Raw genomic sequence first — 16409 nt, forward strand, 5'->3', positions numbered from 1 at the left:
GTAAATGTAAGTTGTTAAAGGAGTTTTTGTTGATTGAGGTACTGACTGAAGTATAACTGTGAGCCTAAGTATATTTGTTAGCAACTAAATATCTCTGGAGAGTGTGTGCATGTTTGTGAATGCATGCATGCTTGTGCAGTATGCATGCACTCATACATGTGCCCCTTAGAGCTACTGTAAGTCGTTTAATAACTTTTTCTTATAGTATTGGAGCTTGAACCCAGGGCCTCACATAGTAGGCAAGTATTTTACCACTGAGCTATACCCCCAGCTCTCATTTTACTTTTGCATGGAGAATTCATGAAGAATTGGCATAAAAGAATCCATTGCTGGATAGAATAGTTGTGAGTAGCTTAATGAGGTAAAAATTAATGTTAAGTTTCCCCAAAATAAGGAGGCTTTTTAGGTTTATTTAGGCCTTATATAGTGTTTTTTGTTTGTTTTGAGATAGAAAACAAAAACCTTGCATACGAGTTGGAATCAGCTACATTTTTACGTTAACTTAAACAGTTTAATATAGAATGCTAACAGAGTTAACACTTTGCATGTCACATTAATAAATTCTAATGAGTTTGATCAGGTTATTGGTGAATTTTCCTTTGCGTTTTACTCTGCCATGACCTGTTTTCGGATACATGTTTGTTAGCCCAAGTATAAATTGACTGTTTGCACTTGAGTGCGATGATGTGTCTTGAATTTATAGAGTGCTGAAGAACTAGGGGTGATGGGTGAAAGTGAGGAAGTAGCTTCTGGCTTTTAAGACAGGGAAGACTGAGCCAAGCATTTGAACTGTTTTTGAAAAGAGCAGCCTCTTCAAGAGGCACAGCAAAGTCTCTGGAACTCCCTGGCAGATCCCACCTCTGACAAAGGACCTCAGGGCCCTGTGCCACGGGAAGACATGAGTAGTGAGTTCTTACCCACCTGACACCAAAGGGTATGGAAGGGTTTTCAGAAGGACATAGCTCTCCGTGAAGGTGGTTTCTGAGGCTCTGAACGATGGGATTGTCGGTAGGGCGCAATGCAGGAATACTGAGTTCAGCACTAATGAGTTGTGAATGACCTACACTGTATTAGAGCCATTTCTCTTTCTCCAGAATGCCTAGAAAACACTGCACTCCAGTGTATTTTTTCCAAGAGGAAATATTTAGAGGGAATATGTCCCTCCCCCCCAAGGATAATGCCATTTAACGTGAATACTATTGATTGGCAATATCAGTTAACTCAAAGGCGATTAGCAGTAAGTGCCTATTCAGAATGTTACAGACTTGATGTGCTGACTTGAGAGCTCACTCCATAGCTGGAGGAATCTGAGTCTGCTCTTGACCACCGTTGGGATTTTTGTTGATGTTTTAACTGAAGGCTCAAAGACTCAAAGAACTAAAGCAAGTTATACTTTTGTATTAAATATCAACAATACTCCAACTTTCCTTTTAGTGGCCAGCTAAAATCCATCTATATTAACCATTCATAATTTAGTGCCAAGTCCTCCTTCAGCACCATGGTATAGCTACCTCTAAGACCTCTATTATTTTTACCTGTGCCCACCTCTGGCCCACGCACGGTCATTGGTCATTGGTCTTTGCCTTTAGCTTTTATTCCATCTAGTGAGAACTATTTGGACAGGGACTAACATTTAAAAAAAGTTCAAAGTAGTGTCTTAATTTAATAAAACTATATATACATACATATACCTGTTCTAAAATATTTATTTCCCTCCAGGAATTTGTGGGGGGAGAAAGCTTTTAATCTTTAAAATAAAGTGAAAATACTGTACAGTGCAGTTAATGGTAAGAATTGTTTGTAGATTTGGGAACCTTAAAGTTTTCCTTTCTCTTCTTTCCCTTGCTTTTCTTTCAGTAGAAAATGTGCATCAGATGTTTATGTTTAATTGGTTTACAGACTGTCTCTGGATTCTTTTCCTGTCAAATTACAAGGTAATGTCCTTTCACTTAGCAGCTACTTCATATACCTGTAAATGCAGTTTATTCATGCACAAATTGTTATTGGGCTTAAGACGTTCAGGTTCATGTTCAGTGTTTAGAAATGGGAAAAGGCTTGATGAGATTTAGAATTTTAAGGAAATAGAAATAATTTAAGAAATCAGCATTCCCCCATATTACATTATAAGTATGAAGTTTAAGAAAGTTATGTATGTACACATTTGCACAATGCATTGTTAGTCATTGTATATTACTTAGAGGTAATGAGTATCATTTAACTGATTGATGTTGGTAGTCATTTTGAAACTTCATTAAGAAAAATCCTTATTTAGTGAAAAAAAAAAAAGCTGGTCTTTTGAGGAAAAAAAAAGCTTTTTTAAACTTCTGGTTTAGCAAAATATCTTACTGCTTCTTATAATATCAGCCTTAAGTCTATTTTAGCCAGCATCTACTTTAGGACATTGGAATAAATCATTGGCCCTGGCCATTGTCAGTATGGACCTCAAGGCCATTTAGCAACCCCAGGCCAGTACATTAAAACAAACTTTCTACCTGCAGGTATTTTAGGCATTGCAAGTAAGTAGGTTCTGTCTTCCTGCAGTGAAATAGACATCCATCGAAGGGCAGCTTTTCATTACTTTACATCTGAAACTTTCGTGTAGTTGTGCATAAATTCCTCCGATGCAGAGCTGTGTTGCTAGTGCTTGCAAAAAGTGAGGAAAAGCTAACATCCTCTGCTCTTCATCTTTGCGCTCTGCCAGTTTGGGCAGCTAGGGTTTTCTTGTCGGGAATCACCAGGGGAAGTATTTGTCGGGGCGCGCTTCGTGCTGCTGTTGTGTCCGGGCAACATCTGTTTTCTAGCTAGCACTCCAGAAGTGACCGACGTGTAGAATAGGAGGGATTTTTCCGCTTGCGGCGTGAGTGCCCCGCGGGGGCCGCCCCGGTGCCGAGTGGCGGCCCTCCGGCCCGCCCCTCGCGCGCTCCCCGGGGACGGCGGCCACGGGGCCGCGCGCGCCCTGCTCCGCGCGTGCCCGCGGGCCTCTCCCCTCCCGTCCCGCCGAGCCGGGCGCCGCGAGGGGGCGGAGCGGGGTGTGGTGGCGCGCTCGGGCGGGCGGCTCCTGCGCGTTCCCGCCGAGGCGGCGGCGGAGACGGCGGCGGGAGCCCCGCGGCCCAGGCGCACATCCGGGTTCTGGCCGCGACCCGCCGCGGCGATGTGACCCGGTGGCGCGGCCAACATGGCGGAGGTAAGAACGAGCGCCCCTCCCCGGCGGGGCCTCGGTTGGAGGGCTGCGGGCGGGAGGCGCGGGCCTGCCCGGGTCGGGCCTGTGGCGCCGCTGCCCACCTGTTGTCCGGCCGGGCAGCCGAGCCGGGCTCCACGGAACTTAGTTGGGTGGAGAGGCTCCGTCGGACTTGAGGCACTTGGGAGGCGGCTGCGGGGTGAGGAGCGGGCGAGGGCGCCCGTCCGGAAGCCGCCCGTGGCGCAACTTCGCCGGCCGGCCCGCCCGCCCGCTCGCCCGCGCGGCCCGCGGACTTCGCACAGCCTGCTCCCGCGAACTTTCTTCCCCCGCGAGCCCAGACGTCGCTGCGCCCGCCCGCGGCTTGCTGACCTGCGGTCTGGGTCCGGGGGAGAACAAGCTGACCCGCCTTTGATTAATTTAGTAATTTCCTTGATAGTGTGTAGGTGAGCAGGAAAAATTAACCCAGTAGGCCCTATCCAGCTTCAAACTGGGGGTTCTTCCCCCAGACAGAACCTCCAAGTTTCTTTTCCACCCTCTACCTCTGGAACTGGCTGGGTTTTTTTTTTCCCCTTTAAAAAACCCAAACCAAAAAACTTTACAAATGAAAGTACCAAAGCTGTCTGTTATTTACTCTATTTTCTTTTTGCCTATTATTTACCTTTTTTTCTTCTGTTCTTGGAGGAAGCTTTTCTTGTTTCTCTTGCTGTAGGATAGAACCCAAGGGTCTTGTGCAAGGCAGAGAAGCAAACGCTCTACCACTGAGCCGCATCCCTTCCCAGCCTTCTCTTCATGTCTAGTAAACAAGTTCCCCAGGTTAGCGCTCAGATTGGTAGGCAAACAAGGTGGGTTAGGATTAACTAGGCCTTAGAATATGCTATAGGAAATTTTAACATTGTGTCTGGTTTTAAGCCTTTAAACATCAGTTCTGTAGTTTGTTTTGTTTAATTTTTACCCGTGAATTTCGTTATTATTTATTCCCCTGGAGTTCAAATTGTTATATTTGGACCTTTCGGATCTCTATTGAGGCAAATCGTGTAAATACTTGATTTAGGAAGGCAGAAAATGGCCAAACATTTCCATATTTTTATGTCAAAGGCACCAGAAATTAGATTGAGGAAGTAAGTGATTTTATTGACCACTTAGCTCTCAGTTTTCAACGCCTTCATTTGCTAAATGAAGTGGAGAGTGACTACTATTTGTTTATACATAATATCCTTAAATCTTGGAATACAGAAGCATAAGATGGTGGGCCTCTCATGTACTTGTCAGGTTTCCTGGAGTAGTTTTGGGGGTGTTAACTTGTATCACAGAATTGCCTTCTTATTTAAGTCTTGGATTTTTTGCTATTAAAGAAAAAAGAGATTTTTATGGTAGTAGGGACTGTTTGCTGCCAGTATTGAAAATACTTCGTTACTGACTTACCACCAAAACGCGTTACGTCTGTTTTCATTTTCTTTACCTATTCATAGTTAAAGAATTGCAGGACATGAGTTTAGTGAGCACAGTCCTTTTATCTGACTTCAGTGTGCCTGGTTTGATCCACTCACCTGAGTGTTCCTGGACTCCATTCCTGGTGAGGTCTGACTCCTGTGCTACAAGAGGAAGTAGAATATCTAGTTGGATTTCCAGGCATCTTACCAGTTAACCTCCACTGGATTCCCTTTTGCTGAAAACCCACTGGATACATGGAACAGTGACGCACTGCTGTACTGTGGCCCAAGGCTTATGTAGTCATATCCCACAGCAAGTTATCGAAAGTAGCTTTGGGTACAAAAATACTGCAACTTAAGTTTAAAGAAACCACACGTAATAACTTGACTTCCAGCATACTGAGAACATTATTTTGTTACATTAGCATTTTTGTTTTAGAAATTAAAGGGAAGAGGTGTGCAGAAACTCACTATTTTTCTAGTTTAAGCCACTCTTCTTGGGTATTTCATCATGTGGAGATGGAATTCTTATGATTTGCAGAAACACCTGGATGGTTCAATTTCAAGAACTTGACTTGTTTTCATTGCATCTGTTTAATGGTCTGGAATATATTTTATATTCTTTGAGTGTTGATAGGTTGCTCTTTGCTTTGCTGTGTAGGATAGAACCCAAGGGTCTCGTGGAACATAGAGCGGTGTAGGAACTTTATGTGTCAATGAAAATATCCTAACATAGGTGAAGTGACAAGTAAATTTATAGTTTTCTTTGTCTCAGTTCTTTAATAATTGGGATTTTACTCAAGAACAGTAGTTGTAAAAAAAATTGGTGGAGAGATGATTAGTTAAAATGTTTTTACTTACCTCTGTATAGACTAAATAGGGTTATTCTTTATGAGGTATGCAGTAAAGAATTTGCATTCTGAACTACTATACTCTTGATTAAATAAAGCTGAGGGCAGTATGCATTTATTTGGTAAGTATGGGAGGAATTGAAGCTTTTTGAAGAAGCATAGCTCCAGACGAAAATTTAAGTATTCTGACTTATGTTGTTCTTTCCTACTTCAGAGATTGATCTTGACATTGTTTTTCTAGAAAAATACTTGATTTGTAACTTTAAGTGGCATACAGTTGTAATATGTAATGGTTTTTTTTTTTTAATTTGTTGTCTTTTTATACTGATCTGGTCATCTTTGAATTTATAACAGGAAGTATACATTTAGTGGTTCTTCAGTTGTGGGCGTGTTAAAATGTATTTTGTGTGCACAGAAGAATTAGTATATGCTCCCTTTCTTCGTTCTTTTTAGTATTATTTCCCAGTGCTTATTATAACTTAAGATTACTTACCGTAAGCTTACTAAAGAAGGCTCTCCTAGTTACACTAAAAGGAAGGAAATTACAGAGTAGTCACAGTTTTACAAAGTCGGGGAGGAGAAAAAAATAAGGGGAAGGAGTAGTTGATCCTTAGGGCTTTATAAGGAATGTGGTGCAGGGACCTGTGGGAACAAAGAATTTTGTCATTTATTTCAGAGTATGTAAACATACAGAGATTCTTTTAAAAAAAAAATAAGCCATAGTACAATTTAAGATCTTTTTTATTCACCTGAGCCTTACTTCTGTAACAAAATATTTAAATGGACTTGCTTAATGTATTAGTTTAAATATTTTCAATAATGATACATTTATTTACTATTATATCCATCCCTCTTAAAAATATTTCCTTGTTTAACATTATTTGAATTTGCTTGGATTTTGGGTGGTTGTTTGTTTTTAAGGGAATTGGATTGTGTTTCTTTTCAGTGTTAGTTTCCCTTAACAGCAGTAAATTTAAACTATAAGCAGTTCTCTATAGCGGTGATGAGTTTTATTTTCTCTGCTTATTATTTGTTTCTGAAAGCTATCCAGACTAGTCAGGAACTCCAGTGCTGCATGACAGTCCTGAAATATTTAATAATTTGGTGGGACTAAGAGTCAATGCACTTGATAACCTAGGTGGGAGAAATAAGAGAAGTGAGCTAATTTAAGATAATATTGGTGAAACTAATCAATTTCCCTTATAATTTAGATGTAAATACTGCCAATGAAGCCTGAGTATGTCTTTTTGGAAATAAACAGCTATATTAAAATTTCTTGCTTGATATTCAGATCAAATCTTGTGTGCTTTGAAAGGATTAACAAATGGCTTCAGAATTCATAGCAGTGACTAAACTTGCTTGGGCTTTTCAGTGGGTATGTAACTGTTAAAAAGTATGTGTGTGCACACGCGCGAGGTAGGGGTGTGTGTGTGTGTGTGTGTGTTTCTAAAGCAGCACCACACAATAGCTTTATGCCAATTGAGATTGCCTTTTCCTGTAGTCATAGAGTTAAAAAATCAAGTCAGAAAACAGTCTTCAACTTACCCACCTTTTAGCTGCATTTTGAATAATTCATAATGAACGTTAACCTAAGTTTCAAAGGAACTTAAAGAATTGTAAGGCTTTTCACCATAGAGAAAATGAAACTGATCGGTGTTAATGCACTTTGTCCCACATAACACAATTAGTCTGTGTAGCACAGTCAAGTCTCAGACCCACATTTCTGTGTTTCTGGTGCTTGTCTTCCATAATGCCATTCAACTTCGGAAATATTGCTGCTCTAGTAAATTTCCTAATTTCAACTTCAAGTAGTAACAGCATTTCTGAGAGTAAAGAGAAGTTTGACTGATACACATTTGTATGGAAGAGAGTAGAATGGTAAGCCTTTGACACAGTATGCCTGCAGTATGCATCCTGGTAGGCTTCCCAAACTCCATCTCAGCCTGTTACCTCAATTCCTTCATGAATCTGGTTTATCTTCTACCTTCCTAAGAAAGTGATGCAACACTTAAAGAAAAGGTGATAGAGTTGGCTTGAGGGGGAAAGTCATTTTTCTTTTCACCGAAGATCTAGTGAATCCTTTGAACATATTGATTTTTGTAAAAATCATAGTTATCTAGTCTCTTTTTTTTTTCTAGAGTTGGTCTTTGACTCTCACAAATGAGGGTTTTCTGTTTTAGAGAAGTGAAGAATTGAACACAGTTGAGGCACTGAAATTAGAGCAGCGACCTTATCAACAGAATCACTAACTGTGGAGGGGGGTGGTATACAGGAGGAATGTAGCAGAGCTCGTGCTTTTATTTCAGCCTGTTTGTATCCTTTGATGTCCTTCTGCCTATTTAGTTTTCTATCCCACATAAACATGTATAGATCAAAAATAAAACTGTAACTTTAAAAAATTATAATTAAGAAATAGTAAAAAGCAGTAGTTTTTTAGGTTTTTGTTTTGTTTTGTTCTTTGTTTTTGAGACAGGGTTTCTCTGTGTAGCACTGGCTGTCCTGGAACTCAGTCTGAAGACCAGGCTAGCCTTGAGCTCAGATCCACCTGCCTCTGCCTCCCCAGTGCTGGGATTAAAGAGCACTAGTGCTTTGTTTTGTTTAAAAAAAAAAAATTAAGAGACTTATAATTCCACAAGATAATCCTCATTTTCTTTTAAAAAAGAATGAGTAATATGTGAAAACAATTGAAAATTCCAGCAATACAGAAAAACATAAAATGGAAAAGCACTCTGCCTCCTGACTCATTCCCTGGATATAGCTATTATTATTGATTTTTATCAAACTCTTAATATCTTTTCTAGTCTCCTTTTAGCTCAAACACATAATCTGTTTCATCATCATACTACAGACTCGTGGTGTTCTGTTACTTGGAAGAACCATGTATCATTTCTAAACTACATAAATAATGAATTTAAAATTTCCACCCAACTCTTCGCTTTAAACAAGCTATGGTAATACATAATACACACACACATTCACCTATATGGGTAATAGTAGGCTGTGTTGATGTTGGTAAAATATCTCCTAAATGGTTGCAGTCATTCATATTTTTTTCTTTTAGCAATAATGTGAATCTATTTTAAGGATATTTTATTCCTCTTAATTTTTTTTGTTTAGTTCATAAGAATAAATATTGTTAAAATAAGTACTTACTTACAGTTTTGTTTTGTCTTCTTTCTAACTTACTGTAATATTAAAAGGTAAATGATCCAAGCTGTTTTGGAGTAGATTGTTAAAGTGAGACTAGTTCCTAAAGAAACATAACTGTTGAGCAAGATAAGTAATCAGTTTTCATATTTTAAGCATGCTTTGAGCCGGTAACAAGTTTTTAGAAATAGAGAGTAATGAGGAAAAAAGGAACAGTGAGGTTTGACTTTGTCACAGAGGTATGAGGTGTAGAGGGATCTTGAGTGATAGGCTTCCTTGGTTCTGTCTTCACCACCACCATGGAACTTTCATCTTTTCAGTGCATAGCCAGAGTTTACTGTGTGTGAAATGAGTGGGCAAAATAGGTGTTGGTGCTACATTATGATTAAAATAAAGGAACTCCATTTGAGAATGTATAGCACTGTGAATACACACACACACACACACTGTTATCTTGCATGTCTATAAAAATTCTCTCATTCTATATTGAAACCCCTATATTGTGATAGTAAATACAACTTTCTCTTGAAAGAATCATTTTTATCATTTGAATAAAGGTAGGCTCACAGTAAGAACTTTTAAAATTCTTGTTTTCAGCAGGTAATCTTTGATTTAATTGGATGCAATAAAGTTACAATAAACATTTCTCACCCTTTCTTTCTAAACTGGTAAAATTTTATTTGCGAAATAACTAAAATGTGTAGACATTTAGCTTCTCCTGTCCTTCTCCAGCTTGTGAATACTATCATCAAGACCAGCATGTCTGACAGTATTAAATCTCTTTGAACATTAAGAGAGTACCTTGTGCTTAACAATGCTGCCAGTCCTCTAAACACAGGCCTCTTGAGGAATAGAAAGTATTTGGGGCCTTTTTAGAACTTCAAGCTGGAAACTGGATAATACTCATCAGTGGGATATTATTTACTGCTGATGAAAGGCCTCTTATAAACTGAAATACACAGCTTCCATATTCAGTATCCTGTTATTGATAATAGCTAATGCCATTAAACCTTTTCATGTCCAGTAGTAGTTATTTTTAGCCAAAAGATGTTGTCGTCGTCATCGTCGTCGTCCCCCTTTTTTAGGTGGGGTCTCACTGTGTATTTCTGGCTGGTCTAGAACTCACTATGTAGACCAGACCAGCCTCAGACTCATTAAACTCTGCCTGCCTCTGCCTCCTGAGTACTAGGATTAAAGTTGTGCCAACACACTTGATTTCAGAAAGCTTTTTTCTTTTTTAATCAGAAGACTATAAAACATTGTAATGTTAAAAAAAAAAATATGTTCAGGAGCTGTATCTCTTTGAGACCTAATCTGTAAGAAGTTGTGGTTGTTTATGCCATGTATATTTGTTTCAGACATTTACTTGAGAAAGAATGTGATGAAGCTTTTTTGTAGTACTGATCAACTTCATTGGAACCACATGAAGTCATTGAATGATGTAATTGTCCAAAGGTTAGGTTTATAGTTGGGATTAAGATTTTAAAATGTTGATTTGTTGGATAATAGATTTGGTGTCTACACCCATTTCACATCAGAACTGTGTAGTTCTGCCCTTTTTATGGTTATATTATTTCCATGGCCTCCTGCTCTCCAGCTTCTCATCAGAGAAACCAAACTAAACAATTCTCTTAGCTGTTTTAGCCTGCTGACTTTGAAATAATGATGGTGTGGTGTAGGAAATATATAATACTGTCTACACTGTTAGGGTTTGTTTGCTGTTGTTGTTGTTAGAAAAACAGTGTTGAAGGGACTTTGAAATAATGATGGTGTGGTGTAGGAAATATATAATACTGTCTACACTGTTAGGGTTTGTTTGTTGTTGTTGTTGTTAGAAAAACAGTGTTGAAGGGTTGAACTGTTCTCTTACTAAAGTTTAGAAGTAGAAATTGGACCTTTGAAAAAGCGCCTCAAAAGAAGCCAGTACAACTGGAATCTAGAATACCACATTTACAACGGAGGCAGGTTTCAAAATGGAACTTAAATACCTCACAGAGATCTGTCTTAGATTCCCTGGCTCTTGAAAACTGAACACTTTTCCCCGTTTGTTTTATTGTCTTACCTCTCGGTCCTGTTGTGTTTAGCCGAAGAAATATTCTTAATAGCATGCTCTTTTCCCAGTGGCTTCTTCCTTCTCACAACATCTGTGGGTAGCTCTGGCTGAAGTGGCATTTTTTAAGTTCTCCCAAGTTACTGAATTTGTCTAGAAGGAATTTATGTTTGAAGACAGAGATAAAATAATTACGCTGTCAAGTGGCAATATTAGTAAAGTAGTTGCTACCAGTTTTATCTGTATATTTTGCCATTTAAGGTTGCTAATGTATGAGTGATACAGTGGTACCTGTAAGTTCTGCACTTGGGATGCTGAGGCAGGAGATCATGATCAAAGCCATGCTGGATTTTAGAAAGATCTTGTCCTTCTAGAGGGTGAGGTGGGGGATATAGCCTATTGGTTGAACACTTGCCTAGTGTGTGCGTGTGTGAAGGTCTGGGTTCAGTCCCTGGTATCATGGTCAGGAGGGAATGTAATTGTTTCTACCTCCTGTTTCACAATTTGGTTTTTGTTTTGAGCTTTAGAAACCACTGTTAGCACATTTTGTGTAGGTATGGTTATCTCAGTATAAGTAGGATAAAACCTATTACTGAAGATTTTAATATCTAAAATCATACCTCTTAACTCACCTATATTTTTGAGGACTGTGTTTGCTTTTAAAATCAGAATTAATTTCATATTACCATTTTTGCTTCTAAATCCAAGAGTGTTCTAGATTTTTTAGGGGGTTTAAGCATAATGGAAGGGAAAGATTATGTGAACAATTTCGGTTTGTGTTAGACATTAAAACTTATTGTAAGTTTTTGGTGTCATTAGTCATTTAGTGCTTCTTAGAATGTTTATAAAGGTACACTACACAAAAATGCTAATTTGTTTTCTTTTCCCCTCAGCCATCTGTTGAGTCTTCAAGTCCAGGTAAGTATTTTTACGTGTTTTTATAATCCTGCTTGACTACTTGTCCTATTAGTTAAGATAAAGGCTAGAGGAGCTAGACTGTCATCTGACTTGCTTTTCTTCTGAATGCTTCTTTTTTCTGGGGAAAAAGAAATGGAGGAAATGTTTGACTGCCCATGAAAGTACAGGTGAGGCAAGTTCATCCTCCTACCTGTCTGGGCTTTCTTTCCCTCTTTCTCTTTGTCCCTCTTTCTCTTCCCTGTCTTCCACTCTTCTCAGTGGCTTTACATATTTCTTATAGTTTAAAATTGTTATTTAACTGAAAGTGTACATGAAATAATGCTTTTGAAAAGGAGTCAGTTAGCTTAAAGATATTCAACATTTTATTTGATAAAAAATTATTAATGTGTTTATCATTGAAGGGCATAGTAAAGTAAGTCAGCCATTCAGCAGGGGAGTTGCATTGGAAACAAAGAATTTATTTATAGATTTGAGTAGGTTGTATATACTTTAACTGTTCATCTAGGATTTTTATATTCTCCCTTCAATATTGCACACATTTACTCTTTGGGAGTCCACTGAAGTGTGTTTTGTTTGAAAATAACTCACACATTGAATACTTAGCAAAGTTTAGCATCATGTTGCTGAAATTTGCAAATTGAAGCTATCTGCGTTGTATTGTAATTTTATTTTGGGTTTTTTTTTTCATTCATTTTTGGGGGGGTGCTTGCCCTCCACCCCCAAACAGGGTTTCTCTGCACAGCCCTGGCTGTCTTGGAACTTGCTCTGTAGATAGGGCTGGCCTTGAACTTAGAGTTCCACTTGCCTCTGCCTCCCGAGTGCTGGTATTAAATCCGAGTCCACCACTGCCAAGCTTGTATTGTAATTTTTAGAAAGCTTTGTGTGCGTGTGTGTGCTTAACATGAGTAGTCTTTTAATAGTCCAGGATGCTTTCCATGGGCATAAATTGTTGTGTTCTGGAAGTTGGAGTGCACTATTAAATAACTTGACTGTTGACTTGACACTTGCTTTTGTCTTTATTTCAGCTAAAAGTAGTTTGTCTTTTTTCTGTATGCTCAAGAGTAAAGTATATTGGTCTTTGTAACTTTTTTTTTACCTTTGTGATTTATAAGTGAGTTCAGGATGGTAGGATTTAGAAGTAAACATGAGATCAGAAAAGTGTATATACCCCAGTATATTGGTTGTGGGATATAGAAATATTTCCAGTATTTTTTTTTCGAAACTTCAGAAATAAATTTTGCTGAAAAAAGAAAATGAATTCCCTGTTTCTTCATGTAGGGTTGCAGATTCCTTAAGCTTTAGTGTTTCTTTAATAAGTACATAAACATTAGGGCCTTTGGCAGAAGGAGCATTTGTTGCTAGGCACAATTAGAGTTACAAAACTTGATAGAATTAAGGATAGAGGCCTCTCTCATGTAGAAAATATTGTTTAATGGTCATAGGCTGCTCTTCATAGCATCTGTATTTGGGAGTCAGTGCTAGCAGTCATAGTCACATAACTATGCTAAATGACTTACCTATAAGCTCCATCAGCATCATCCAAAGTGCAGGCACAGTTACAGGGGAGGTAGGTTTTTAAGTGATTAAATAGGTATACATGGTACATTGTAACCTAAAGTTATCTTAGTGCCTTTAAAAAGGTGATCCAAAAGTGGATGACAAAGCAGTGATTATCTTAACTCCCTAGCAAAATACTTAACTTGTACAAAGCAAAAGATGTCCTCATTATTGAGGTTCCCTTCCAGGAAACTTTCCTAATAATGGGTCTAAGCATATGGCAGACAATAAAAGGATGGTTAGTTGTTACTTGCAAATAAGGTAGTAAGAACTCACATAAAACAAACACCAGTTTAAAGCAAGAAAATAGTTGAGATTGCAAGTTTTTATGTGATGTGCATGTGGGAAAGGAGTTGGAATTAGAAGAGCAGCTCATTTATACTCTGGATTTAATGTAGTGGGGGAGTGAGGTGACAGGTCTTCAAGTAGAACTGTCTGCAAGTAATGACAAAAGATAAGAGATTTCAGGTAAGTAGTATGACGTTCATGACTTGGTGCTGTGTTCTAGTGAGTTTGGAAGTAAGTGGATAAGAGTATAACAATGAGTAGTTAAAATTTAGCATAATTATTTTTGGCAATATCTATATTCAGTAAGAATTATGTTAAGTTTAATAATGTCCAAAGAGGGGTGGTGATGTAATTTTTTTTGTGTGTATGGGTGTTTTGCTTGTATGTATTTATATGTACTGTGCACATGCCTGGAGCTCATGGAGTTCAGAAGAAGAATCCCCTAGAACTTGAGTTAAGGATGGTTGTGAGCTATCAGGTGGGTGTTTGATACTGAACCCAGATCCTCTGCAAAAGTCACAGGTCCTCCTAACTGCTGAGTCCTCTTTCTCCAGCTCCAGTAATAGAGCCTTTTTAAAAAAGTCTTTCTGTCTGTAAGAGTGAATAAAAGAGGAGCACAGTCTGTGAGACTGCTTCACTCTGACTGCTAAGTGTCTCAGAAGAAAAGGTTCAGAAAACTGAAAGGATGATAAAAACCAAAACTCCAAGTTAATGGTTCTTATTTGGGCTCTCATGAGAACCCTCCTGCCCAGTAGTTCAACTACTACTATAATACCAATAAAATTAAGACAGTCTGTTGTAAGGAATTAAGACAGGATGCTTTTCCATTTTTTATATAAATCATTCTGAACCTTGCATAATGATTAATAACTCATTTTCATTAAAATCTAGTATAAAATAATTGGGCTTGGCATTTACTTATTTTATATTTAATATTATTTTTCAAATACTTCTAAAAAAGAATTGTGTCTTCCAAGTGTTTTGCCACCTGTTGGCGATTACAGGTCACATATGTTAGTAAACTTAGGCTCTCCTTAAGTGTTCTTTGAGACAAGACATGTAGAGGACTTACAGGAAGTTTGGAACACAGGAGTTGAAGTTACAGCTGGGACTCTGTTCCATCTTTGCTGTATTTTGAAGCACTACATATGTTCTTAAGCCTTGTATCTTTCTCTTCCCTCCCCCTTTTAAATGGGGTGATAATACCTACTTCATACCACTGCTTGAGGATTGAGATAATGTTTGTCAAATGATTGAGCTTATTATTTGGCACATAGTTAAAAGGGGAGGGCTCTTTTGAATATTGTGGGAGTTGACTAAAGAATTCTTAGCCATTGGTATACCCTGGTTTCTTCATTTTTACTTCTGATTCTCTTACATAGAGTGAAATAAGGGGATTGGCGTGGCTGTTAATCCAACTCTTAATAATTTGAACTGATAAAAAGATCCTTTTTTTTTCGATGTTAAATGACATACTTGTCTATAAGTAAGCAGTGCTTTTGCAAACTGAAGTCTTGGTTTGGCACTAATCAAAATGTGGGAAATGTCTACAGAACACCCACATTCCTAGCTTTTGCAGTCTATTTAAATCTAGTAACATTCCCCCAAACCAGGCTAAATATTGATTAGGATATATCAGTTCCTTTGAGTTTCTTGTATTTCCTTTAATAAAAATTTTATATATGCTTTTAATACATTTTACTTCTGTTACCCCTGAGTTATTTCAAATCACCTGCATAAGTTCAAGATAATTACTCAAATATTAGAATTTGTTTTCAAGGAGGTGCTGATAGTACATGTATATTTTCACTAGATGGGCAAGTGTTGCTTAACAGCAAGCACACATTCTGATAAACTCAGGTGGCTGAGCAGTTAATATAGAGCATACCTCTACAAGCCTACCGAATACCTATACTATGTGATGTAGCCACTGTCATATGTGCAGCCTGTCATCGACCTAGAAAATCATCCACAGTATGTGACTGTTCAGATTTTCAAGGACCAAAGAGATTCTCAAACCTTAAACAGGTGGTTAAAAATGGTTTTTCCCCTCCACAAAAAAAAAGACGATTCTTACTTGATGGAGCTCTTTTTTCTTTATAACTTAGTTTCCTGTTTAGAAGATTACAGCAAAAATTTTAAGTTAAAAATATTCTACCCCAATTTCACCGTGTAACATATAGGAGTAAGCCTGGCAAACAGTAGTTCCTTGTATGAGCTTTTTAGGAGTGGGGATGAGTAAAGCTTATTTTTTAAAGCAAAAACATTTACTGTGTCTATCTTTTTCCTGGTCCTTTTTAACTTACATCCAGCCTCAAATAAACAATGCATATATACTAAAATAACATTGGTAAGATGCACTTAATTTGGTTTACCATACATCTGGAAATGTTCTTTATAGGAGGCTCAGCAACATCAGAGGACCATGAGTTTGATCCATCAGCTGACATGCTGGTTCATGATTTTGATGATGAGCGAACATTAGAAGAAGAAGAGATGATGGAAGGAGAGACAAACTTCAGTTCTGAAATAGAGGATCTTGCAAGGGTAAATGACCTATACTAGCAGTGAAATGGTGCGGCATGTGGAGCGGGACACTGGAGACTTCGGTGCTCTGTTTATGCTGAAAATTTTAAATACCCCAACCATTGGTGGCATATTTAACATTTGAAATTGGGGCTAAAAAAATTATTGTGTAAAATTCAGTAGTAATTTTTGGTGAAACATCATAGATCTGTCAGAAATGGGCCATGAAAGGATCCTAAATTTTCCCTTGTGGGCCCCTCCCACCAGTTACTGCATCTTGTATTTACTCTCTTCAAAGCCTAAATGTCTTCAACGTCATCATTTTCCTCTCTGATTAAAGTTCTAGATTGTGTCTCCCTCTTGCTATCAGTGTTGTTATCTTTGACCTTTCTGCACCCATTGTTCTTCTCATGCTTGGGGCTTTTCTCATTGGTACTCAACACAGCTGACTATTCTCTCTCCAC

General features: G+C 38.2%; 1 protein-coding gene across 19 annotated transcripts in view; it reads left to right on the forward strand.

Annotated features, from left to right (window-relative positions):
- The window catches only part of Mier1 (MIER1 transcriptional regulator), a 57727-nt gene that overhangs the window by 2045 nt on the left and 39273 nt on the right, over positions 1 to 16409 (forward strand). For 4 of the 19 annotated variants that reach the window (XM_076564614.1, XM_016005703.3, XM_016005704.3 and 1 more), the window contains 3 exons: positions 1858 to 1934; positions 11550 to 11574; positions 15821 to 15966. In XM_076564614.1, the coding sequence (XP_076420729.1) occupies positions 1875 to 1934; positions 11550 to 11574; positions 15821 to 15966 (231 nt within the window). In that variant the 5' untranslated portion in view covers positions 1858 to 1874. Of the gene's footprint in view, positions 1 to 1857; positions 1935 to 3070; positions 3185 to 11549; positions 11575 to 11704; positions 11742 to 15820; positions 15967 to 16409 lie in introns of those variants that run through there. The other 15 variants (XM_076564615.1, XM_016005706.3, XM_042271506.2 and 12 more) reach the window with 8 other exon arrangements.

The sequence above is a fragment of the Peromyscus maniculatus genome, chromosome 2 (genome assembly GCF_049852395.1).
Source record: "Peromyscus maniculatus bairdii isolate BWxNUB_F1_BW_parent chromosome 2, HU_Pman_BW_mat_3.1, whole genome shotgun sequence".
NCBI lineage: Eukaryota > Metazoa > Chordata > Mammalia > Rodentia > Cricetidae > Peromyscus > Peromyscus maniculatus.